Below are 24,217 nucleotides of genomic sequence, written 5' to 3' on the forward strand. Positions count from 1 at the left end.
ACAGGCACAGTTGACCTGATTCTGTATCTTGGCCATCAGTTTGTCTAGGTCTTGCTCCGATCTTTGCCAGGGTTTTTCGAGGCCAGCTGTCCTTAAGTCTGTTGGCAGCCAGTAGTGCTCTGTTGCCACTGGTGATGTTGAGGTCAGGGGCAGATTGCCGTATGCTGTCAGTGCGTAACTTACTGGGATAGTTAATCTGCTGGAAGGATATAGTTTAATCATGAACTCACTAGGGAGACTCTCACACTTGAGATTGCATATTGTAGGTTTTCCTTTTGGAACTTTGAGACAACAGGGAATTCCCTATAATGAATACCTTCCTTGCCTGCATTTGTGATTCTGCTAATGTATATTTTAGAGGTCTACATGACAAGATCTGTTTTATGCGTGTGATCCACAGCAGCTGAAAATCAAGTTACTGTTCCTAAGGTAGGTGTGCTTATGTATATTCTACATATTCTTTAATTATGCAAACTGGAGTTATTGGCAGAGTTATGACTAGATTCCTGAAGTTTAATTTTGGAACCAAATAAGTAACAGAGGAGACTTTTTGGGCAACTGACTTCTTTTCACTAACACCAGGAGATCTAAGCTTGGTAATGCATCTTATATTTGATGACACACATTCTGCTTGATGTGTAAGATGAAAACTGCATTACACAATCTTAGATGAACTGGTAGTGGGGGTAGTAGGGTCTCCTGCTATTTGTATGACGTTGGCTTTGGTAAATTCTGTTAATATTGTGAAAAGGATGAAAAGTCCACTAATGTTTCGATGAAATCAAAACTGTGAATAAAATGACTTTAAAGAAGATTTCAGCCAAATTTGGCAAATGACATCAAAGTTAAGGCTTTGGGGGTTCTAAAAACAAAGCACAAGGTTTCTCAGGTTGTGCATCTGCTACCATATTTACCTGAATCCAAGATAATACCCCCCCCCAACCCCAGTTCTTTCCTGTTAAATATAGGAAAGGATAGGAAATTCATCTTGAATTCAGAGTCCTCTTTCTCTTGGGTAAATATAGGCATAACCTATATTTAACCTTAATATTTTAAGGCATGGTTTTTAATGCAGAGTCACTTTCTATTCAGGCAAATACTGTATACCGTATTTTACGGACTATAAGACGCTACGGACTATAAGACGCACCTTAATTTTAATCCAGTTTTTCAGAGTTTTAACATATTAAACTGTTAAAACATATAAGACGCTCCTGAATTTTGGCGGATATCTTTCGAGGAAAAAAGTGAGTCTTATAGTCCATAAAATACGGTAAATGGAAGCATATAAATGTAAAGGATCTTTAAGAAAATATTGGTATTTTATGGATATTTTAATCTGGTTTTTATATGTTTTAACTGTTAAATTCTTGGTTTGTTTTTGTTGTATGCTGTAAACCGCCTAGAGACTTAGGTAGTGTGGGTACACAAATTTATTAAATAAATAAAATAAATAAATATAACCCTCTGTTGATGCCATTTTAAAATAGAGGGTGAGAGAAACCAATCCAGAGTACACAGTTTCTTCCAGCGAACTATTTATCTATTATTATTTTATTTATGACATTTATCCTTCCCTCCTCCACAGAGCTCAGGGTGGTACACATGCTTCTTCCCCCTTTATTTTCACAACAACCTTGTAAGGTAGGTTTGGCTGAGAGTGACTGATCCTTTGCATCAGGACAACACACTATAGCCCTGTTCAAACATTATGCACAGTAGGAATGCTGTGTTTGCAGTAGCTGGCATCCAGACATATGAAGTGACTGTAGTACATGAGAAGTAATGGTTCTGCAGTTGAGCTCCTGACTCACTCAGCATCAGAAACTCCCTGTGCTACAGGAAAATATGTCCCTGAGGGATGCATGAGTCTTATGGACATATTCTCAAATGGCAAAGAGCAATTCTGGGGGGAGAGGAGGGTGTATGAATTCCCCCACAATTGCTGGTGCTGAATTACTTGAAGCCATTGGAAGCACCACCACTTCTCATGTAGCACCATGCTTTGTAAGCCTGGATGTTGGTCAGTGTCCCCAACAGTGTGCATGAAAGCTTTGCCTTCACAATGATAGCTGAAACTCCACCCCCTTCTCTCTACACTAGCATCCTGGGCGCTTTCCAGATTAGCCGCTCAACAGCAGCAAAATGCTTCTGTTGAGGCAAATTACATTCAAAACGTAAATAGCAAAGCGCCCAGCAGAGGGAGCAGTCTCGCGAAAACCAAGAAGCTGAAAAAACAGCAACTTTTTTTTACACCGGTTATATGACATTATATCTCATACTGCGTGGGAGGAGGCAATGGTAAACCCATCCTGTATTATACCAAAGAAAACCACAGGTTTTTCCTGGGCTCTGTGGGTGACAGGACTCAAAATCGACTTGATGGCACACTTTACCTTACCTTTAGCACTATATCACAGCGATTAAATTTGAAACAAGGCATTGGAAATATGAACAGCACCCTGCTGTCAGCGTAGGGACTGTGGTGTGCCTACTTCAGAGATTCATCATGACCCTGTTGCAGGGTCTAATCTGGAAAGCGCCCTGGTGTTTTACATCAGGGATTTTCAACGTTGGGTCCCCAGATGTTAATCTACATCACGGGGAGGATCTTGACATGAAGACAGCATTTGTCTCTTCAGACATGGTAAGTGTGGAGAGTGGAGTCAGGGTTTTTGAAGGCATCACAAATCAGCATGTGGTTGGAGTTCCCAGGTGTGCATTTGTACATGAATACAGTGTCCCTTCTTTGTAAAACACATAGAGTTTATGAGTGCCAGTGTGGTGTAGTGGTTGGACTAGGACTGGAGAGACCATCTTCAAATCCCCTATCAGCCAAGAAGCAAACTTGGGCCAGTCATTCCCACTCAGCCTGAACTACTTCATAGGGTTGTTGTGGGGATAAAATGGAGGGGGTTAGAACTATGTACCCTTCTCTGAACTTCTTGACTCAGATGCAGTAAATATCCCTGCTAAACTGGCATGAAGCACCTTTGAATGTGGTGGCTGCCATATTTAACAGGGGAGAGCAACTATCACTAGCCGGCCCAGCATAGCATCCCTCCCAGTTGCTGGCGTTTCCTTTGCATATGTGGTGAGCCCTTCTGAGAAAGGGAACTATATTCTCATATCTTGTGCTATGTAAACTGCAATGAGATGTTTTTGTTGTTGAAAAGCTATATATAATAAAACCAGGGACATAGCCATACTTGAACAAGGGGGAGGGGGCAAATGTCCCTGGCCCCTGAGGAAAAGGGGGCCCACCACCTGAGCCACAACTTGCTTTTCATTCTCCCCCTCTTGTTTCTCCAAAAATGAAGGCAAGGAGGTGTTGAGAGGAGCAGGGACTCATCTTCTGTTTTTGTCCCACAGCCCACTCCAACCTTGCTACGCCCCTCAATAAAATACTAATACTATAATAAAATAAGCGCTGCCATTTTGCATTCAATAAGTAAATGGTATTCCACAAGATTGGCCTAGATGAGCATGAGAAGGGCATTTATTATTATAATTTATTTGATTTCTATACCGCTCTTCCAAAATTGGTAATTTATCCCCCCACACACACACACTGGGTAGCTTTTCCTCCTACCTTGCTTCCACACAGTCACTTCTAACCAAGTTTTGCAAACCTTGCTTCCACACACAACTGGAAATTGGGAGCACACACAGCTCCCAAACCCGGTTAGAACAGTTTTTGATTGTGTGAATGAGCTCATTTTATTTTAAGGATCAAGCCTGAGAAGGCATTTAAGAAAGCTTAATAAATGATATGAACAAACATTGGCTAGCAGCCCTTCCAGATTTTTTTTTTTTTTAAATCATCACATCTAACCGCTTCCTATTGTGTCTAGGTATCCTCTTCCACAAACAGCCACCATCCTTCCAGGGTCCTATAGTCAGCAGCAATTTTGACCGTGGATGTGATGATGAAGCAGTTTCACTGTAAATGTGATTAGGAAGCTCACATATAATGTAACCTCTCCTAACTTTGCTTGGAGACACGGGAACTCTTCCCAAGTCCTCCTCTAAGAAGCTTTTGGGAACTCCTGGATGCTAGGAGCTGCTTCTTCTTTGCTACCTCGTTGGGAGAGGAAGGAAGGAAGCATGGAAATCTCCGTCAAGCCCGAATGGGTTTGTTATGAGTGTAACTCTGTTTGTGGTTGGCATCTCCGCTAATAAGGAGATGAGAGAGACCAGCTCCCTTTTCAGCGCTCAGAAAGGGAAGCCGTCCGGGAATTTACTAAGATATCGGAGCCTTTGGAGAGCTCTCTGCTATATAATAATAGCCGGAGCAGTTACTTTGCGGCCCTTTCAAATTCCGTGTTAAATGTGACACCCCAACGAGATTTGAGCAGCAGCAGAAACTCCTAGTTAACTTTCACCTCCCCCGCTTTTTTTCTTCCGTAGACTTGTTGTAAAAGGAGGAGGGGGAGTTTCTTACTGTAAAACGCTCACCTTTTGACACAGCTCCGTGGCACATGTTGTTGCAAGCTAGGAATCCCCCTGCTTCCCTTCTCCCACGGTCGCCCAGGGATGCAAGTTGTCCCGCATGCATATACATGCATATTTTCTCCCCTTGGCTGTGTGTGCGCGCGCGTTTTTCCTTAGCCGACCTCCACGTTTTCTCTTTCCAGGCTGATCGGCTGAACTGAGGCTTTAACTCGCTGATCTGTTAGCTGGCTTGGGAAACAAATCCTCTCCTCACCGACTTCGTGGCGAATGAGCCCTCTGCAGCCGAATGCTGAGAGAAGCAGAGCGCATTTCCAAGCAAAGGAGGAAAGGCGCTGAAGCTACGACGGAAACTTTGCTCCTGCAAACCTTTCTAACCTTTTGCATCCGCTGAAAAGCCAGAGCCAAGCTGCCTGCAAAACTACTGCTACTGTCTGCTCGTGCATAACCTGGTTTGCGCGGTTTTAATTTTGCATTTGCCTTCTTGTGGTTTTTTTTTTAAAAGCTGAAACTGCTTTCCTTGGCTGATCAATGGTCCTCTTATATCCCTTTATTTAAACAAACTGGTGGACGCCTTGCAAACTTTCCTCGCCTTCTCGCGCCTTGCACGCTGGCAGCGGAGAGTGAAAGGCAGCAGAAACACTGCTGGAAAGGAGCGGGGGGAAGGCATTGCAATTATTTTTCATCGCCGTTATTGTCACCCTCGCCAAGCGTCCTCTCTCCCTCTCTGTCTCCGGATTCGGCCGACCCGCCTTGGGGGCGACTGCTGAGCAGTGATGATGCCCTTGCTCTGAGCCCCGTTCCCTGCCTGCTCCATCAAGTCCTACTATGCCTCGCTTATCTCCACAGACAGCAGCTCTATGGCGAGAGAGGCACACCGGGCAGGCGCGTGTGTTCTCCTAAGGCTATCCAGAAGGGAGCAGATCACAAGCGGTCCGGATCCTGACCCTGATTGTATGAATAAGTAAGCAGGATGCTGACGAGGACGGCGGTGGACGTTTTCGCAAATTAAAAAGGAGGGGAGGGGGGAGGAGGAGGACGCGGGTGGCGGGGGGGGGGAGAGGAACCAACAAAAATGGGGAAAAGGTGTGTGGCGGGGTGGGGAAGAAGCTTTTGCGCTTTTCTGCTGCTCCCCGTGCAAACGCTTGGGCCTCGCTACGGGGCTACTGTGGGGGAAAGAGTTGCTAGCCCCCCCTTCTTTTCTTTCTCTCCTCCTCGGCAGTTTGCTGATGTGCAGCCCGACTCCTTCGCCCAGTAGCAGGCGCGGGAGCAGTAACGGGATCGGGAGCAGCAGGAGACTCGGCGGGAGGCAAGCGGCAACCAGGATTCCCACGACTTGGCTCAGCCGCTCGAGCCCTGGCAGGAGAAACCCCGGGCAGCCCTTTGCTGCTGCTGCTGCTGCGGGGGCGGCCGTGGCTGTGGCGGGAGAATTTGCAAGAGCGGCGGCGGCGGCGGCGGCACCAGGAGCCCAGGAAAGTTTGCTTGGCCTTTGACAGAGGCGGGGGAGCCAGGCGCTCTGAGAGGGCGGCAGGCGAGCGCCTCTCTGCTTCCAACTTCCCTCCTTGCCCGAGCGGAGAAGCTCCCTTTTCCCACCTCCCTCCCCTCCCCCCACTTCCCTCATGTTTCACTCGCGAGTGGGGAAGCTCCAGATCAGACACCCGGAGAGGAGCCTTTAAGTGCGGACGAGAATCCCGCCTGCCTGCCACCCCTTCCTCGTTGCAAATCCAGCGTGGACGGGAGTGAGCCTCTAGGGGTTTGAACTTGCTTCTGCAAAGCGCCCCCCAGCCCCCACGGCTTTCCTCCTTCCACCCGGCGCCCTCTCCCTCTCCCTCTCCTCTCTTTCTGGGAAGGAGAGTGAACATGCTTTGCTGGAGGATGGCTCTGTGGCTGGCTGGCGTGACCCTCTGTGGCAAGCTCTCCCGCTGCTCCGGCCTCGATTATGACTACGCTTACGATTTCAACGAAGAGGATAAGGCTGAGGCGATAGATTATAAGGATCCTTGCAAAGCCGGTAAGTGCCTTCCTCTCAAGCCTGTCTTAGTCGGGCTAGCCCAGCGCCCTCCCCCGCGCTTGGCTTTAGGGGACTTGCCTGCTTGTATATTGCCCGGGGCGGGGGGGAGAGCGAGGAGCAGGCGAGGTTCACCTGTTTCCTCCTCCTCCTCCTCCTCCTTGGGAACGGAGTGGGGACTGACTGGCCTGGCCAAGAGGAAGTGTGGGAAGCCACAGTGGTGGGGCGCCGCCGCTACTTTTGCAGGGAAGCCACTGGGGGCAGATTGCGAAGAACCTGCTCGCTCGGCACTTGCGAGGCTCCAACTCCCCCCAGCCCTCCCCCGCCGCTCCAGACACTTTCCTTTGCGCTTTTGCAGCTGTGCCTGGAAGACAATCTGCTTTCCAGGCACTGCGAGGAGAAGACAACAACCGCCAAGGGGAGCAATCTGGAATGTGTTTCCCTTGCCCTGTGAGGGGACTCTTGGAACGTCCCAGCCTTCTTTGGGACCATCATGGCATTCCTCCGTCTCCCTTCTCCACTTCCCTAATCCCTCCCCATTGCAGTGCTAATCAAAACGGGCTCCTTTGGCTTGAGACTGCCGAGGAGGCGAAATGGCACCGAGTCGCCCTATCATGCCCTTTTACGGGTTTGATTCTAAAAGGACTAGCTGAAACCCGCGCCTTCTGCTCCCCTCTCCCCCGCCCCCATTACATAGGTGCGAGGAAGGCAAGCTGATTAAAAGGCACTCTCTCTGCACATGCTTAAGGGCACTTTTTCTTTAGTATGATGTCCCATGATGATGATGTGCCTACATTGAGCGTTGGCATGGAAAACAAATACTAGGGCTAAGCCTTGCTGAATCCTGACTCCAGTCCGGCAGTTGCTTTGTAATATAAAGATTGCCCTTTCTTCTAGATTAACACTTGTTTCTCGAATGGACATAATGCCAATTTATCCGGAGACGCCAATGCTAGGTATCAGAGCTCGCTTATGCGCAACCTGATCCAGTGCACGCTTACACAGACATAAGTGCTTCTCCGTCCGGTAGGGCTCGCTCCCAAGTTGAGCGTGTGTGGGAGCGTTAGTTCTCGCAGTGACGCTACAGCTACTTCCAGACACTCTCGCACTGCTTGTGCCATGTGTGAAAGTTGCCAGCACGTGCTTTTTAGGCCATAATAGAAACCGAATGCCCCTTCTCACCTTTATGGATTTACATTCATCCTACAGACCGATTTTAGCATCATGTGCGAAGGAGGGCAATTTGGAAGCGCCCCCCGCCCCGCCCCCCTTAATCTTACTTTATTACAGGACAGTGCTCTGGTTGGGTCACTTATTGGCATTCTGAAAGTATAATAAAGAAAACCCTCTCAAATACAGTGCAGAGTCAGCTCTTTAAGCTGTGGGAAAGAGGGGAGGGGCCATCGCTCTTCCACAGATACAGTCTGAAACCAGCAGGTGTTCTGGCTCCCTAGGAAATGCAGAGCTGGCGCCTTCCATAAACATAGGCCAGTGGTGTGGAGCCACTGAGTCCTTCCCTTAGCTGCATGGGCAGCTTCCGCTCTCTCCCCTTGTCCACTTGAGTGCTACTGGATGTGGGAGGAACTGTCTTTTGCCTTAAGGATGATTATCTTCAGATTCTGTCTTGAATGCGAAGCTGAGTCCTTTGAGGAACCTCCTCCTTCTGTCTTTTATCATCTCCAGCTGAAAAACAGATAGGAGTTATCCAGTGCAGTTAGGCTTGGGAATGGGATGCAGTCCAAAGTGCCAGTTCAGCTTTAATGTAATTCTTCCACAGAGGAAAACACGCAGAGGCATACATGTGGAAGGCATTATATTTGGAACACAAAATGCAGGTGGATTTTGCATGAAGGATTCAAGAGCAGCAATAAACAGGCTTCAAGTATCCTCCTCCCATATCTGTGCTATATGAATGGACTTTTTCATTCCATCATACCATTCCCCATGTGTGCTGCCACATGCTTTCCCTGGTGGAGGAGAGGAGTTACATCAGAGATGACCTGAAGAAAGTATCTTTTCCTAGACTCAATCTGGTAGTTTACGATGCAATCAGAGAAATGGCAGATCTGAAGATAATTAAGACTTGGGAACACTGGAAATTTGCTCATAGGCTAGAATACATTCCCAGTTCAAGAGACTAGTGATTTGAGACCTCTGTGAGATAAAGAATCATGACTTGGAAAGTTCATTTTCAACCCAGGTTGAAAACCTGGGATGGACAAACCAGCAGCAATGGATAGAATCAGGATTCAGGACTATGCAGTGGACTTTGGGAAAGCATGAAAAACAAAACATAAAGAAAAATTCACATTGCAAAGACAGAGGTTAAGTTCATTAGTCTACAGTTCCATCAGTGGTAAATGGTGACACATGGTGACTCATGTGACACGGATGGGAACAAAGGGAAGAGGTGGATGCAATAAAAGAGGGTCTTTTTCTCAGGACAAGAACTGAACATTGACCTTATCCCAGGAGATGGAGATGGAAGCAATCAGTCTGGAAGGTGCAGATCCCTCCCCTTGCTCTTTCCTCCAACCAAAACTTTTCAGTATTTCTCATTGGGCTTGAAAGCAAATATTCAAAACCTTGCCTGGTGAAGTGAGCAGGGGGAGTTGCTTACATGTTCCACACCAGCTGATGGTATCTCCATGATTAAATTTTAGGGCTCCAACTTTTGTTTCTAGATCTCAACAACTGGCCAATCCAAGATCCCGGATTGCATCTAACATTAATGTAATCTTTAAGAAAGTGTTCCTTCTCAATTAATATTTGTACCAATAATTGTGTTTTGTGTGCCATTAAAGTGGGTAGCCAGGGGAATCCTGAAGTTTATTTCAGTCTGAACACTGTGCTTTATATTATTAATTCTGATGCTTGGTTTTATCCAATGTATCTGGTTAACAGCTAATACGAAGTTAGCATGGCCACCTACTGCCTATCTATGAGTGACCTCTAAGTTAGTTTTCATTAGAGATGAGTTAATATGTCAGATTCCGTTGCAAAAGGAAGATCTCTGTTTTTCCAGACTTCAGTGAAACATCTGCTGATTGCATGACATGTGTTTTAGATTTATAGGTTCTTTAAGTGGCTTGCGTGAGTTAATACTGGATCCTTTCAATCCTCTCAGTGGCTTTTCTGGCACCAGGAATGGGGCCATAGTTCTTTAAATCAAAATGACATACCTTTGTAGTTTGGGTTTTGCTTTTCCTTCTCAAAACTCTTTTTGAAAGAGCATTGTAAACAGTAGAAGGAAGCCCATGTGCTTCAGCTGGAGTGTAACAAGTGCTGGAAATTTGGAGTCACTGCGTTAGCTGCTCTCCTCTATGAGTCTTAGTTCAGCCAGAGTTAGTGTTCGTTTTGGCCACAATCCTCACTTTATTTATTCTTTAGCAAAGAATGAAATGGAGTGGGTTGAGGTCCAAGTAGTGATGAGTATACTCATGAGGTCATTCACAATTAAAAAACTCTGTTCTATCTGGGTTTGGGAGTTGTGTTTGCTCCTAATTTTTGATTGTGTGGCAGCAAGGTAAGAGGAAAACCTGGGTAGAAGTGATTGCGTGGAAGCAAAATAGGAGGAAAAGCTACCCAGGTTTTCTTCCTACCTTGCTTCCACACAACTGAAAACTGAGAGTACATACTGCTCCCAAACCTGGGTAGAGCACAGGTTTTGAGTGTGTGAATGACCTCCTTGAGTAAGCTGCTTGAAAACTGGCCTCAGTATGTGATGCTTGGTTGCTTTTAGTCATAATTAAGGAGTAAATGCTGGCAGTGCCAACTGTGCAAAGGAATCATATGATTCTTTTTCTAATCATAAAAATATGTATCACCTAGGTATAGATTGCTAAATATTACGCGCTTGCAGCTGAAGAATGTAGAGGAGCAGAAACCAAATGAGTTTGTTTCTATTAGTAATTGCTCAACAAACATGTATGAAAAAATTAGACACATTCCGAGCACAATTCCAAGCTTCTGAGCAATGCAATGATATGGATGTTTTCTCAGAATTAAGTAGCACTGAATTCAGTGTAGCCTTTTCTCACATATGGGTACTTCCAGTTTGGATGTTTAGTCCAGGACTGTCATACCACATTCACTCACTGTTTTGGGGGGGTGAGGGTGGGGCGGGTGGGCGGATTTCACATAACACTTTCATCCATCCAACTTGCACTTTCCCCATGCTTAAATTGTCATGTTTATTTAATGGAAAAAAATCTTGTCATCTTTTAGAATAGCAGCACAATGGCTGCATGTGTGGATTGTTGTTGGCACTACTGATCCATCTGTGTGTGTGGGTGGGGGGGGGGGCAGTGTATGTCCAGATACAACAAACTACAACAGACACAAGAGGGGTAAAAGGGGGAGTAATCAATCTATTCTGTGTCCCCAAAATATGTAATATCTACTATATTGTGGATGTGGAAGGAGCATGCAATTCTCTTTGAAACACAGAGAGGAAAAGCAACAGCAGGATAGTATTACAAGAAACACATCTGGAAGTGCCTTAAGTGTGCACAAACAGCATTGCAGACTGATCCTAACTGGGTTTACTTGGAAGTAAGTCCTATTGATGCCAGTGGGACTTGCTTCCAAGTAAGTAGGCTAGAGTTGAAACATGCTTTCTTGGGACTTGCAAATTAGGGTTGTGCGTTTTTTTTCTGTTTTGTTTTTGGCCCGAATCTGAAACACCCCAATTTTGTTCTTTTTTTGAAATGTCAAAATCCAAATATGAAATGTTTTGGATTTTAAAGAACGTTCCTGGGGCAAAATTAGTGGGTGGGGGTGGTAGTGCCCAATGGGTGGAAGCTACCACCCACATTTCAGAGGAATCGGGCAAAGAGCTGATTTTTGGTGAATTTTTGATTTTCTCCATAGGGAATAATAGAGGTTTCAGCAATAATATAGCTTCATGTTGTGGGGAGAGGGGTAGTCCCCAGAGCAGAGTTGGGTGGGTGGTAGTGCCCAGTGGGAACAAGGAAGCTGCCAGAATTATTTCAAAGGAATTGGGCAGAGGGCTAATTTTTAAAGATTTAATGGAGTTTATGCATCTTTAAAGTTCTTTCCCATAGGGAATGATGGAGGTTTCAGCAGTCCCATAACTGCACTTGGGGGGCACTGTGGTGGCCCAGAGCGAGTGGTGGTGTAGAGCACAGAGGGTGCCAACCACCCCCATGGGTAGCCAACCCATGGGGTGCTGGGTTCTGTTGTTTCTAAGATGTTTTGAGTGTAGATTCTCTGGTAGCATATGAGAGTGGATTCATGGTTTGTCGTTAAAAATCTCATATGGTACCAGAGAATCTACACTCAGAACACCTCAGAAACAACAGAATCCAGCACCCCATGGGTTAGCAACCCATGGGGGTGGTTGGCATCCTGTGTGCACTACACCACTTTCTCCTGGCCACCCCAGTGCCCACCCCCCCAGGTGGAGTTATGGGTCTGCTGAAACCTCCATTATTCCCTATGGGAAAAAACGTTAAAAGATGCGTAAACTCCAGCAATTCTGAAGAAATCAGCCCTTTGCCCTATTCCTTTGGAATCTGGGTTGTGGCAGGCACCCCTTGGGGCACTGCAATCCAACCCACTGTTTTGCCCCTCAGGCCCCCTTTCTGCCCCAAATCTACCCCAAAGACTTGTAAACTTCAGAAATTCTTTAAAAATCAGCCCTTTTCCCAATTCTTTTGGAATCTGGGTGGCAGCAGGCACCCATTAGGGCACTACCACCTCACCCACTCTTCTGCCCCCAAAGCCCCCTTTCTGCCCTGAATTCACCCCAAATAACACATCAACAACAACAGCAGAGCTTTGCAAAGAACCAGGCAGGTTTCAAAAGGTCATGCACATCCACATCCCTCCCCCCAAAATGCAATTGATCTACACACAACAGTGTGAAACAACAACAATGAAATGCACACTGCCCCATGCAGTGTGCACACTTCCCCACTGGCCAATGAGGGTAAATGCACACTGGCCAATGAGGTTAAATGCACACTGCCCCACTGGCCAATGAGGTTAAATGCACACTGCCCCACTGGCCAATGAGGGTAAATTTTACCCTTAAATTTCCTTAAAAGGAATAAGGAGGCAATTGCCAGCAGATCAGCCCATGCTTTCGCTGGTCAATCTGCAGGCTGGAAATTCAAACAGATGTCAAAACTCAAAATGGAGACTGAAGGAGAAAGACTTTTTGCAGTTTCAAAATGGAATTCCGAAATAGCCGAAACAAAACGTTTTGTATCCGAAACAGGGTTGTTTTGTTTTGGCTACAAAATGTTCTTTTTTGAGCATTGGGATGGCAAGGTATTGTCATATCATTTGCACCATCCGCTCAGGTTTTCAATAATGTTCTGTTCTTTTCTTTCCTTCCCCTGTGATTCCTGTTTCATGATTGCAATGGAGGGTGCTCTGCGGTTTTCAGTCAGACCTATTTGGAGTTCACCATAACTGTTCTAATTTGAACTTGGTACTATTGTGTTATAATCTGTCCGTTTTATTATGCTGAGTCTCTTTTCTTATATGTAAGCATGTAAGTATGTATGTTTTAGCTATGCACTGGTCCATGACCGTAATAAAGGACTGACTGACTGACTGAGCATTGGGTGTTTTTTTTTTCAGTTACAAAACAGCCGAAATGGCCTGTTTTGGGCACAAAACGTTTTGTATCTGAAACAAAACGCACATCCCTATTGCAAACATCAAACTTCCCCTACCCCCTGCAACACTTCTCTGAATTGGATAACTTAATCTGTTTATGTTTTGTAAGGTTTCTTAAATGGTCAGAATAGTGGAACTCTTGCTCAGTGGCATAACAGGTTTTCTAAAATTGCATGAACTTTTCAAGAGTAAACAGGAAGGAAAAAAGAGTGGAAGTTTATTGGTTACGTCAGTTGTGACATTTAAAAACTATCAGATGCTGAGAATGCCTGAAAAACGGGTATCATCTGATTGAATATTTCATGCAAAATAAACTCTTTTTATTTATACAAATGAATATGTATTATTTATCATACTGATCACTTTGAGCTGTGCCCATGCTGAGAGCTTAGTCATTTACTGATGCTTTTGGTGGAGTCTTGGAATGATGAGAGCTGTGCAAATATATGTGTGTGTGTGTGTACACACACACACACACACACACACACACACACACACACACACACACACAGAGCTTGCATTCTGTAACCATTAAAATGCTCTGACATACACTGGAAATTTCCTCTCCAATTTGAGGGCTATTGCAGCATTGCCATTGAAATTGGGTTTTTCCATTGTCAGGCTCAGATTCTGGCACAGTAGACTGCTCTTCTCCATTCAGAGGCTAGTTTGGAACACTCCATTCAACATTCAGCAGCTCAACAGTGAGGCTATTCTCACAACCTCCCAAAAGCAGGCTAAGGGAGCCCAGCCCGCTTTTGGAAGTAAGTCCAATGTTGCTGTGCTGCAACAGGAGCTATGTGGCTCCCGGCGGCAAACCTCTCCAAATACCCCTCCCCTTAAGCGAGCACTCCGCTAACCCCGTTCTTCTGATCGGGAGTCGCCACAGCGTGGCTCGCCGTGCCAGCTCATGAGGAGACCCCCTACTGGGAAGCTCCAACAAACCTCCTGATCTCGGGGAGGGGGCTCCCCAGAATACCCTGCGCACTCACACAGGGCATCTTGGGACTTCCGGGGACCGGGTGGCCTCCGATACCTGTTGCCCCTACTGGCTCTGTGATGGAGCCGCTAATCATGTGGGCGGCCAATTTGGCCACCCAGGGTGAGCACCCTGCTCGTCTGCGGGGAGAGTGGGCTAAGCCTGCTCTCCCCGCAGAGCCCGGTTAGGTTGTTTCAGTTACAAAACAGTATGTTCTACTTGTGCCTCAGTATACTCTACCTGTGCCTTAGATTAAAGGTAGAGAAGTTTGCCCTCTTGAGTTTTCACATCAGTAGAATCTCATATCAATAATAAGACACTTCTCTGTGTCTGCCTGAAGATGGCCCTGATCAATGTGAAGAATTCCAATTAACCTGTTGTTCTGAGCATCTTTATGAGGCTTCATCTCTTTTCTTTCAATCTAAACATAGCCCCAGCAAACACACGCTCCCAGCTTTTGAGTTTGAACCACTTTTTTTTTAGTTTTTTGCTTTAAAAAGTAACTTTGTGATAAGAAGATCATTGCCAGATCACTCCTGCAACTGAAAAATGAAGGTCTGTTATGCAGCACAGCATTACAGAGTTTGTCTGCATTTAAGACTGAAATTCTAAGCACACCTATTAGATAATAAATTCAATTGAATTTAGTAGGAGATACTTTATTTACTTATTTATTTATTTTATTTTTACATTTATTTTTACATTTACATCCCACTCTTCCTCCAAGGAGCCCAGAGTGGTGTACATGGTTATGCTTATCCTCACAACAACCCTGTGAGGTAGGTTAGGTTGGGAGATAAGTGGCTGGCCCAGAGTCTACCCAGTAAGTTTCATAGCTGATTGGGGATTTGCATTTGGGTCTTCCCAGTCCTAGTCCAGCATTCTAACCACTACACCACGCTGGTTCTGAGTAAACATATTTAGGAATATGCTACACATCTTAGCATAATAAGGCTACAATCCTATGCATACTTACTTGGGAGTAAGTCCCATAGAAGCCAAATTAGGTGTATTTGCATTGGTGTTTACTCTTGCCTTGCTGCTGAAACTGCTGCTGGATACCTAAGGCTTGCACAACCAATGATAGTTTCAGTTTGTTTGTTTGTTTGTTTATTTATCCCGCTCTTCCTCCAAGAAGCCCAGAGCAGTGTATGTGGTTGTTTGTCCTGTGAATATACAGGTTGAGTATCCCTAATCCGGACATCCAAAATCCACATGAAATCTGAATTTCATCTCCACCTAAAATGCCATGTTTGAGTCTAACATGACCAGCAACATTATTGCATTGAAAATTTTCTTGCAGTTAGTTTTCATTACATTTACAGCTACCCGTAGTTATTGTAAATTGAATGCTTACTTATATTTATACTTTAAATAAAACCTGAAAAAATAAAATACAGTGTACAGTAATCTTTTGGGTTTAGACTTTGATCCCATTCCCAAGATATCTCATTAAGGTATGCAAATATTCCAAAATCTGGAAAAGTCTGAAATCTGGAACACTTCTGGTTCCAAGCAGTTCAGATAAGGGATACTCAACTTGTACCACTATTTTGCCGCTGCTTCTCCAAGGATGCTTGGAACAGACTGTGTGAATGGTTTCTGGACTTAGTGTAACTACTTCTGTTTCTCAAGTCAGAAAATAATTGAGCAGAATGATGCATTCCAAGAAGCATTCTCATACAGTGCAAGTAAAATAAGGGATAGCATCTGTGCAGGTTGGCAGTCCAAACTGATCAATCAGCTTAAAGTTAAATAGCAATCGTGAGTTGAATCTAGGACCAGTTTTGCACGTGTGGCAAAGTGCATGTGAGCCTCTCTCCTACTGTTGTTATGTCTGTGTTAAACCAGATATGAAAGCAATAGAGTAGCACCAAGAAAATGGGACAAAGAAAGGAGATGAAGCCTCATAAAGATGCTCAGAACAACAGGTTTATTGGAATACTTCATACTGGCCAGGGCCATCTTCAGGCACACACAGAGAAGTGCTTTAGTATTGATATGAGATTCCACTGATGTGAAAACTCAAGAGGGCAAACATCTCCAAGTTAAGCTAGCAGTTAAGTTGTAACCAAGAGCTGAATCTGAGATCAGTTTCACAGGTGTAACTGGTATGCCTTTGTGAAAGACAGAAGTTCAGTTTTAACTATGGTTGTATCAGGTTTTTAAATTGATTGATGGCAATGCAAGAAGGTAGATGTACAACTGCATTTCACACTTCTGCATTTTGTGGGTCACCAGTGAACAGATGTGTTCTGTCTGAAGTGTAGGGAGGAGGAGCCAAGATGGCAGTGTGAGAGCAGCTACTTCTGTGAGCTCCTCTTCGGAGTTAGATGTTTTCTTTAAAAAAAAATTTCCCCCCCCTTTTCTTCCTCTTTCTGCCTGGACTTTTGCTTTTATCTTGTTTTTATGGTGCTAGAGCCCTCCAGGTTAATTGATGCCAGGATTATGCTGCCTTGATTATTTACGAAGAGTTCATACTGAGTAGGTCTCTGATTTGTCCGAGTGTTCAGCGAACATCTTTCTCTGACAAAAAGAAGAGTAAAAAGAGATCCAGAAATTTGCTGGATGGACAATCTGGGAATAAGAGCAAACTTTCCAAGCTTCCAAAATTGAAGAATATCTGATCTTTCATGACTTTGTAAGTACTACGGGTTTTGGTTTATCTAATAGGTATGCAGCTATGAATAATGATTTACTACTAGACTCTTGGTCTTTGATTACTTCTGTGGACGCTATACCTGATTCTGCCCAAGGGGCAGAACTTATTCTTTGGATAATTCCTCCAATCAGACCCTCCCCATGATAAGCCAACAATTGATCAAGGGCTTTTTGCTGAAGGGGAGAGTGCCTTGGTTCATCAGGAGGACTTGACTGCTAAAATATATGCAGGAGAACCTCATCATTTGTGGGGGTTCTGTTCCTTGTCTACTGCCGTGAGTAATGGAACCACGAGTAATGAGGTATAAGGGCTATGGGGAAAGAGGGGTTAGGTTTCATGGTGGAGGAAAAAAATTGTAAGTCCCCAAATGACCTCCAAAATGGACCAGAACACACTGTGGTGTGCTCTGTGGGTCCCCCATGTGCCTAGGAATGCTCCCCATGGATGAAATGCCCCCCGCCAATGGTGGGGGAAAGTCCATTTTTAAAAGAGAAATGAGCCAAAAAATGACTCCTCCTGTTTCCTCCTGGGTTATTTGAGACAAAATGGTGACCAGAAGTGACATCCTCAGTGGTTTTAATCCATTAGTACCCGCAGATACTGGAAACGGGTGTCTATTAGACACCCTGTGGATACATGGAACCATGAATAATGAGATTTTCCTGTAATATCTGAAGTGTATTTTTAATCTTCACCTAACATTTATTTAGTAGGGTTGTACATGTTTGTGAATGTTTTCTCCACATTATAACCTCCCCTCCCTGTATGAATCTATATCTCTGGTCTTCTGTTAGCACGCTCAACACAGCCCCTATTGTGTTAGTCAGAAGAACTGGGCCTCAATTAGAGTCACTGCTTGGAGGGTGGGCTTCTCCAAATAAGGAAGAAAGCCTGGGAAAATCAAATTCCTGTGGCCCAATCCGGGGTGTGTTGGAGTTCAGTTCTTCCCTGGAGGCCTCTGAGTAAGGTGTGATCAGCAGCTACTTTAGGGAAAGGAGAGACTAACAGCCTTGGGCTGGGAATCAACTTGAAGTTCCTTACCTGGAAGTAAGTAAGTCCTTCCGGATAGGGACCAGTTTAGCTAGATTCGTCAGGGAATTTATTCTGGTTTAAGTGCTTGGATCTGACGGCATGGTTCTTGTAATTCCTGGAGAAGGGTTGTACTTGAATGGAAGCAGAGATTGTTGATGCCTCTGTAGTTTCCCTTTTTAAAGAATGTCCCTCCTTATTGGGTCCTGCCCTAGTCACATGCTCTTGAAGGCTGAAGATTGCTCCCAAGAAAGGCTCGGGAGATACACTCCCAAGCCTTTCTTGTAGGGAGGGTTTTTCCACTTTACACTCCCAGAATATTCCCTTGGAAGGCTGAATCTGCTCATATTAAATAGTGGGTGGTGGCAGCCTAACCGGGACTCTTCGCATCTAGATGAGGGATTTTGTATCCCTCCCTAGTTTTTATCATTACAGCCCCTTTACCTGATTTCTCAATCTTTTTCTACAGCCATGGCATTTTCTTCACTACCCCCACTCCCCGTATTTGGTGAAAAGCCTTGTCAATTTCATCAAAGTCTGAACAAGTTTTCTTTTTAATTACAGGACAACATCTAGATTAAGTTAGTCATGACTAAGTCCCATTGAAATTCATGAGACTTAAATGAGTCTCAACTAACTTGTCTCATTGGTTTCAATGGTGCTGTCATAATCAGCTAGTCTGGATGGTTTCCAAAGTATTTAAGGTATTCCTGTTTGCACCAGAAAAAGAAGCTTTTGAGAAGTTCAGTACTCTTCATCTCGAATTAGTGCTGGGTGGTTGCAACGAAGAGACCTCAGGCTTCTCTAGGAAAGCAGGCCAGGAACTCACTGCTGTAGCTGAAGTCAAGGAATCAAATGGAAGGTGGATGATTGCTTTACTATTCAATTTTGCTATGCAGCTGTATTATTTTCTTCTGAGCTTACCTTACTGTAGGCCTTGACAAATTTTCTCTGGACCTAAGAGCCAGCCCCAAAAGTTGGGAGCCAGTCAATGGACACGTCACTACATTGCCAGACTTAATGATAGACATATTGGTAGAGGAGAAGGAAGTGGGGCTTCTTTTTATCTCCTTCACAAATATTATAAGAAACCGGATTGCCTGGGAGAAATAGATATTTTATTTAATAACTCATTCTGAATATTCTAATCTAAGTGCCATGGTACATTTCTAGGCACCATGGCTCCCTGTCACCTGGGACTTATCAAGCCTTGCTGTACTGTCTTTTCTGTTCTTCATTAAAAAAATTTCAGTGTACCCTAATTGTTCACAGACTCTTTTGTGGCCACTAGGTGGGATACTGAAGTATAGCTGAGTGGGCTTGTCTCTCTCCGGAAAGCACTGAGAGTACTTTCTTAAAGTTTGAAGGCTGAGTGGTGCTTTCTTAAAGTTTCCTCAAAGTTTAAACTTCCTTGAAGTTTGACATCAGAGTGCTGATGTCCAGAAGAAATAAAGTGGGAACTCATACTTGTTGACATAGGGATTACTGGGGGTTACCTGGGCCCATGGGCCTTGAGAAGGGTGTGTATAACAAAAGGAAGTAGACTTTTTAAAAACAGCAGTCTAGGGTTTCCAGATAGTCAAACAGATGATTCAGGCACTTCTGCTGTTTAATGGTGGGTTACAGAGCCTGAGTCTCTGGGTAGTTTTCTGTGCAAGGAAACTTCCATGGAATTAGCAAAACTCACATAGTCATAGACAAGTCCTACTCTCCTGTCTCTGTTGCAGCTATAGCAACTATCATATGGAAAAGACATGCTAGCAAAGTAACTTTGGTATTTTTAGCTTTCTTTTACAGTATAAAACAAATCTTTCATCCTTTGTGAAGAAAGTTAGTCACACTGTCTACATTTGCACTTCATTTCATCTCCCCCTCCCATCTGTTCAGTTCCTCTTCCTTACTGTTGTTCCTTGTGTCTTTCCTTGCTGGCTGCTGCTGTGAGCCATCCCTTTCACTTATTGCCTTCTTCTGCTCCTTGAGCCTCATGTCCCCACACATACGATGGTCTTCCTTCCGTTGTGCTTGCCTCTTCTGCGACTTTACAGCAGTTCTGCTCCCTCTGCTTGGCGGCTGTTTCCTTGCAGTGAGAGTGCTAGTTTGCTTCTACAGTCTTCTAGCCAGTAGATTCTTCAGCTTTGTAAACTTATCTGAGATAAAATTAAAATCCTTTTGAGTTCCCCAAGCTGCAGGTAAGCACTCTGTTTGATTGGGGTGCTTTGTTAGCTTGCCTGAATTGGAGACAGAGTGGTAGTGACCAGGAAGAGAAGGTAGCAGTGGTACCAAGTGAGAGGGCAGACACAGAGGGGCAAGACTGACTGGAATTCACTGGGATGAATGCCTGATGGCTGCCTTGTGCTAGGCTTGTAGTGTGGCTGAGTCCCATTATATGCCATATTCAACCTTTGCCTCAGGGCAGGTAATAACTGCACCTTAGGAATGGGCAATGTACTGCTACTTCTGGCACCTGAGTTCTTTTTTAAATCCAGAACATCTCATCGTTTCAACAACAAAACAGTAAGAACATAATAACATAAGAACAGCCATGCTGGATCAGGCCCATGGCCCATGTAGGCCAGCATCCTGTTTCATACGGTGGCCCACCAAATGCCACTGGGAGCCTACAGGCAGGAGTTGAGGGCATGCCCTCTCTCCAGTAGCTTTTGAGCCTCCATGGTAGGAAGGAAACAGATGGATATGTGTTGGGGGGAAAATCAGTGTAGTTTTGAGCACCCAACAGATTGTGGCAAACCTGTATTATTTATCTTCACAAAAGGAATTCTGAAGAGGTTATCTAGCCCTATTCAGACATTATATTATACAAGTGTACAGAATTGCAGATATCTGTACACTTGTACATATTATTGTGTGAATGACTGTACCTGCATACATTTTAAAAGTGAATCTGGGTATAGGCTCCTCAAATGCATGGTACACATAGGAAATATACTGCTGTACCTGTGTTCAACACAACGTGTGGATAACTGTCGCTGAGTACACTGTGCACTTGTATGGGTGCTGAATATAATGTGTAAATAGGGTTTTTGTTAGTTCCATTTTATTAATCCTAGCTCTTTTGAGGAGCTATATAATGAGGTGATGCTGTATTTGTGTACTGTGTCCCTGGGAGTACACTTGAGAACTTTGCCCACACTCTCCATGCTGATGCGCTCTGATATAAACCCCACCCCAGTCCATGCTTTCAGTGTTTGTCTAAAGAGATTCTTCCTGTGACCAGAACACTGGGGAACCCTAGCATTCCACATCACAAGGGGAATTTCTCTATGAGTCCAGTGTTTGCCTTTGTAAGCTTGGAGAGCAGGGGGAACAACTGGGTTTCAAAATGGGTTAGCATGGGTGCAGGGCTTCCAAGTATGCTTTTGGGAATGCTGTGTGCAAGTGCAACGTCCCCACTTTATATAACATCTGAGCAGGGCTTCTGAGAGAGAACTTGCATATTTCTTATTTATTATCATTTGTATTTATTAAAATATTCATATCCTGCGCTTTCCGTTCTGAAGAAACTGCAAGGTGGCTTGTCCAAGAATTCACAAGACTTGCCTAAGGCTGCTCAGTGAGCTGCAGATTTTGAACCCAAATGGCCCAGACAGAGCACTTGGTCTGCTGGGCCACACTAGCTGGTACGACATAAGAATGCAAGCCTGTGGTTTTTCCCTTCAATATTTAAAAGCAGAGATTGTCAAGATTCAAAGCGGCAGAGATCAATTTTGCTCTAAAATAGCTCCTGGGCTCTTGTTTTATCGAGGTATGTGAAAGATGATGCCTAAAGGGAGGCACTCTTGGTAATTAGCCACCTGCTCAGCATACTTAACATTGCTAAGATGATATTTGCTGACAAGAGGGTCAATAATTGAACAGATAATTGATTTTGAATTGTTTTTATTGGCAAGGATACACGTTACATTTTTAAAAGGGATTTATTTTGCTGTTATGCAGCATTCTGTAATAAATATCCTCTGAAGCAATTAGCTATTGAAATGCTCTTATTTATGATATTTTATGTTGAAATAGTTATGGAAATGTCAGACAGGAATTCCAGTTCTTGGCTGGAAAGCTTTCAGGCAGCAAAGTCCGCCCAAGAATTATATCAGGAGCTGGACTTCAGCTAGTTGGCATATTAATTACTATAAGAAATAGGATTTCCATATATTTGAATAAGCATGGTGGATGTGACATCTAGTGGTCCAACTGACCTCATTCTGTGAATGTCTACAGTTCTGAAACCCATGATGTGACAAGTGTAATTCCTTGACCTATTTCAATCTGGCTTATGGCCTGGGTATGGAACAGAAAGGGTATTAGTTGCCCTGGTGAACAATCTTTGTCTAGAGACAGACTGGGGGAGTGCCACTCTGTCGATTCTCTTAGACCTTGCAGCAGCTTTCAGTATTGTGGATCATAACACTTTACTGTGCAGCCTGGAACATCTTGTGGGTGTTATTGCTCCAGCATTGGTCTAGATTAGTTCTTTCTTGTCAGGAAGATTTCAGAAGATGATTATTGGGGATAACAGCTCAGCCTTTGCAATGTTCCATATAGGTCTGTCCCATTGTCTATGTGTATCACATTTATGGACCAGTTCAGATGCTACTTTGCCCAACCAGCCTGACCCATGTGATAAAGATATGAGCATGCATATCTTCCCCCACACAGTGTGTTTTTCTTTAACTGTATGGGGGCATAGTTAGTTCAGTTTTATTTAACTAATAATACATACATCTCTATACCATATGTTCAGTTATGATCAGTTATGCAGCTTACAGTGGGCCTCTTTGAATGATAGTGTTCATCAACCCAGCCCACCACAGGATAAAAAATGAGAATGAGCAAGTCCCGCCTCCCCACCCAGCATACTGTTCTTCTTCACATCTTTGGGAGGGCAGAATGTCTGAACACCCCAAATCACATGGTTTAATATTAAACAGGGGTGATTTGGACATTTCATCCCCCACTTGAGTATGACTTTCCACTTGAGAGTGGAAAGGCATGCTGAGTGGAGGGCTGAATCTGTGCATCGCCACAATGCATCGTGCACTCATGCAGCGCATTGTGGAATTTCTGGGGGCCAGGACGACACATTCTGGCCCCCGTACCTCCATACTACCTGAGGCGCACAGTCCACATACCCAGACAGTCCTCAGGGATTGTCTGCAGAAACGGTGGTGGGCTTCTGCAGCCTTCCCTGCCTGTTGGCTGCCATACACCCACCCGTCATTCGTGAGAATGACAGTACTATAAAAAACATAATAAAACACAATATAAGCCACAAATACAAACATCAAAACAATAGTAAAACCAGCAGCTAAATGTGAAACGTTAAAAGGCCTGCAGAAATAAAAATAGTATTTCCCTGATACACGAAAATAATAATGTGGGCATCAGCAAAACTTCTGTGAAGGGAATTCTTTAGGTCAGGAAGCATCTATCCGGTTGCTACATACCTCACTTTAGATTGGAGGGGTTGCCTGAAGAAGGCCTTTTGACAAATGGTCTGAATGCATGAGCAGGTTATTGCAGAATGTATGAACCTAGAGGTATGTGCTGCAGACTCTGGAGAACAATCAGGGGTGTAGCAAGGTTGGAGGGGGCCCAGAGACAAGACTTTAAAATGGGCCCCTCGCTGATATACACACACAAACACACTTCACAATATATAATGCACTCGCACTCACATCCCTATTATGAATACGGTGAATATCTAGTTCACATTGAATCTAGTTTTTTTACTCTCTGCTCCTGCCGATCTCCAAGAGACTCAACATAATTCATAGGGGGTGCAACATGGGCGGGTGGGGAGTCATGTGATGTGCCTCTGGGGGGCCTCTCGAGGCAGTGGGGCCCCAAGATGACTGCCTCCCCTTGTCTAATGGTAGTTACGCCCCTGAGAACAATATTGTAGCGCTGAAATAATTGCAATATTCCATTTTATCAACCCCTTCCATGCCAAAAATGGGCTGCAATAATGCAACTGCCTGAAACAGTCCAGAACAGCTCCTAAACTGTCAAGCTGCATCCCAAAAACAGTGCAGTAGGCTGCAGACACTGGATAAGAATATTGTAGCCCTGAGATATTTCCAGTCTTGCACTTCTATGAACCACTTGAATGCAAAAACATGGACCACAACAGAACAATCACCTGAAACATCTCGGAACAGCCCCCTAACTGTCAGGTTGCATCCCCCAAACAGCGGAATGGGCTGTAGACACTGGAGAAGAATATTGTAGCACTGAAATATTTCTAATCTTGTGCTCTTATGAATGCTTTCAGTGCACTTTTATGAACGCTTTCCGTGCAAAAAATGTACCTGAACTGCGCAACAGCCTGGAACAGCACCCAGTTGTCTTACATGCAACCCATTTCTTGATCATTTGACTGTGTAAGTGCTATATACTTTTATGATAAATCGATCTATTTACA

At 44.5% G+C, this 24,217-nt stretch overlaps 1 protein-coding gene and 1 long non-coding RNA gene across 8 annotated transcripts in view; one reads left to right on the top strand and one right to left on the bottom strand.

The window, feature by feature from the left end:
- The window catches only part of LOC128326938 (uncharacterized), a 42,728-nt gene extending 37,334 nt beyond the window's left edge, over positions 1 to 5,394 (bottom strand). Inside the window, exon 1 of one of the 2 annotated variants that reach the window (XR_008308351.1) lies at positions 4,459 to 5,394. This is a non-coding gene — a long non-coding RNA (uncharacterized LOC128326938). The remainder of the gene's footprint in view (positions 1 to 4,458) is intronic. The other variant, XR_008308349.1, reaches the window with a different exon arrangement.
- The window catches only part of TLL1 (tolloid like 1), a 209,497-nt gene continuing 189,771 nt past the window's right edge, over positions 4,492 to 24,217 (top strand). For 2 of the 6 annotated variants that reach the window (XR_008308344.1, XR_008308345.1), the window contains exons 1-2: positions 4,492 to 5,416; positions 5,675 to 6,463. Coding sequence is in view for 4 of the 6 variants with exons in the window: in XM_053254842.1 (XP_053110817.1) it covers positions 6,313 to 6,463 (151 nt within the window). In the remaining 2 variants the exon portion in view is untranslated. Of the gene's footprint in view, positions 5,417 to 5,521; positions 5,539 to 5,674; positions 6,464 to 24,217 lie in introns of those variants that run through there. The other 4 variants (XM_053254842.1, XM_053254844.1, XM_053254845.1 and 1 more) reach the window with 3 other exon arrangements.

The sequence above is a fragment of the Hemicordylus capensis genome, chromosome 5 (genome assembly GCF_027244095.1).
Source record: "Hemicordylus capensis ecotype Gifberg chromosome 5, rHemCap1.1.pri, whole genome shotgun sequence".
NCBI lineage: Eukaryota > Metazoa > Chordata > Lepidosauria > Squamata > Cordylidae > Hemicordylus > Hemicordylus capensis.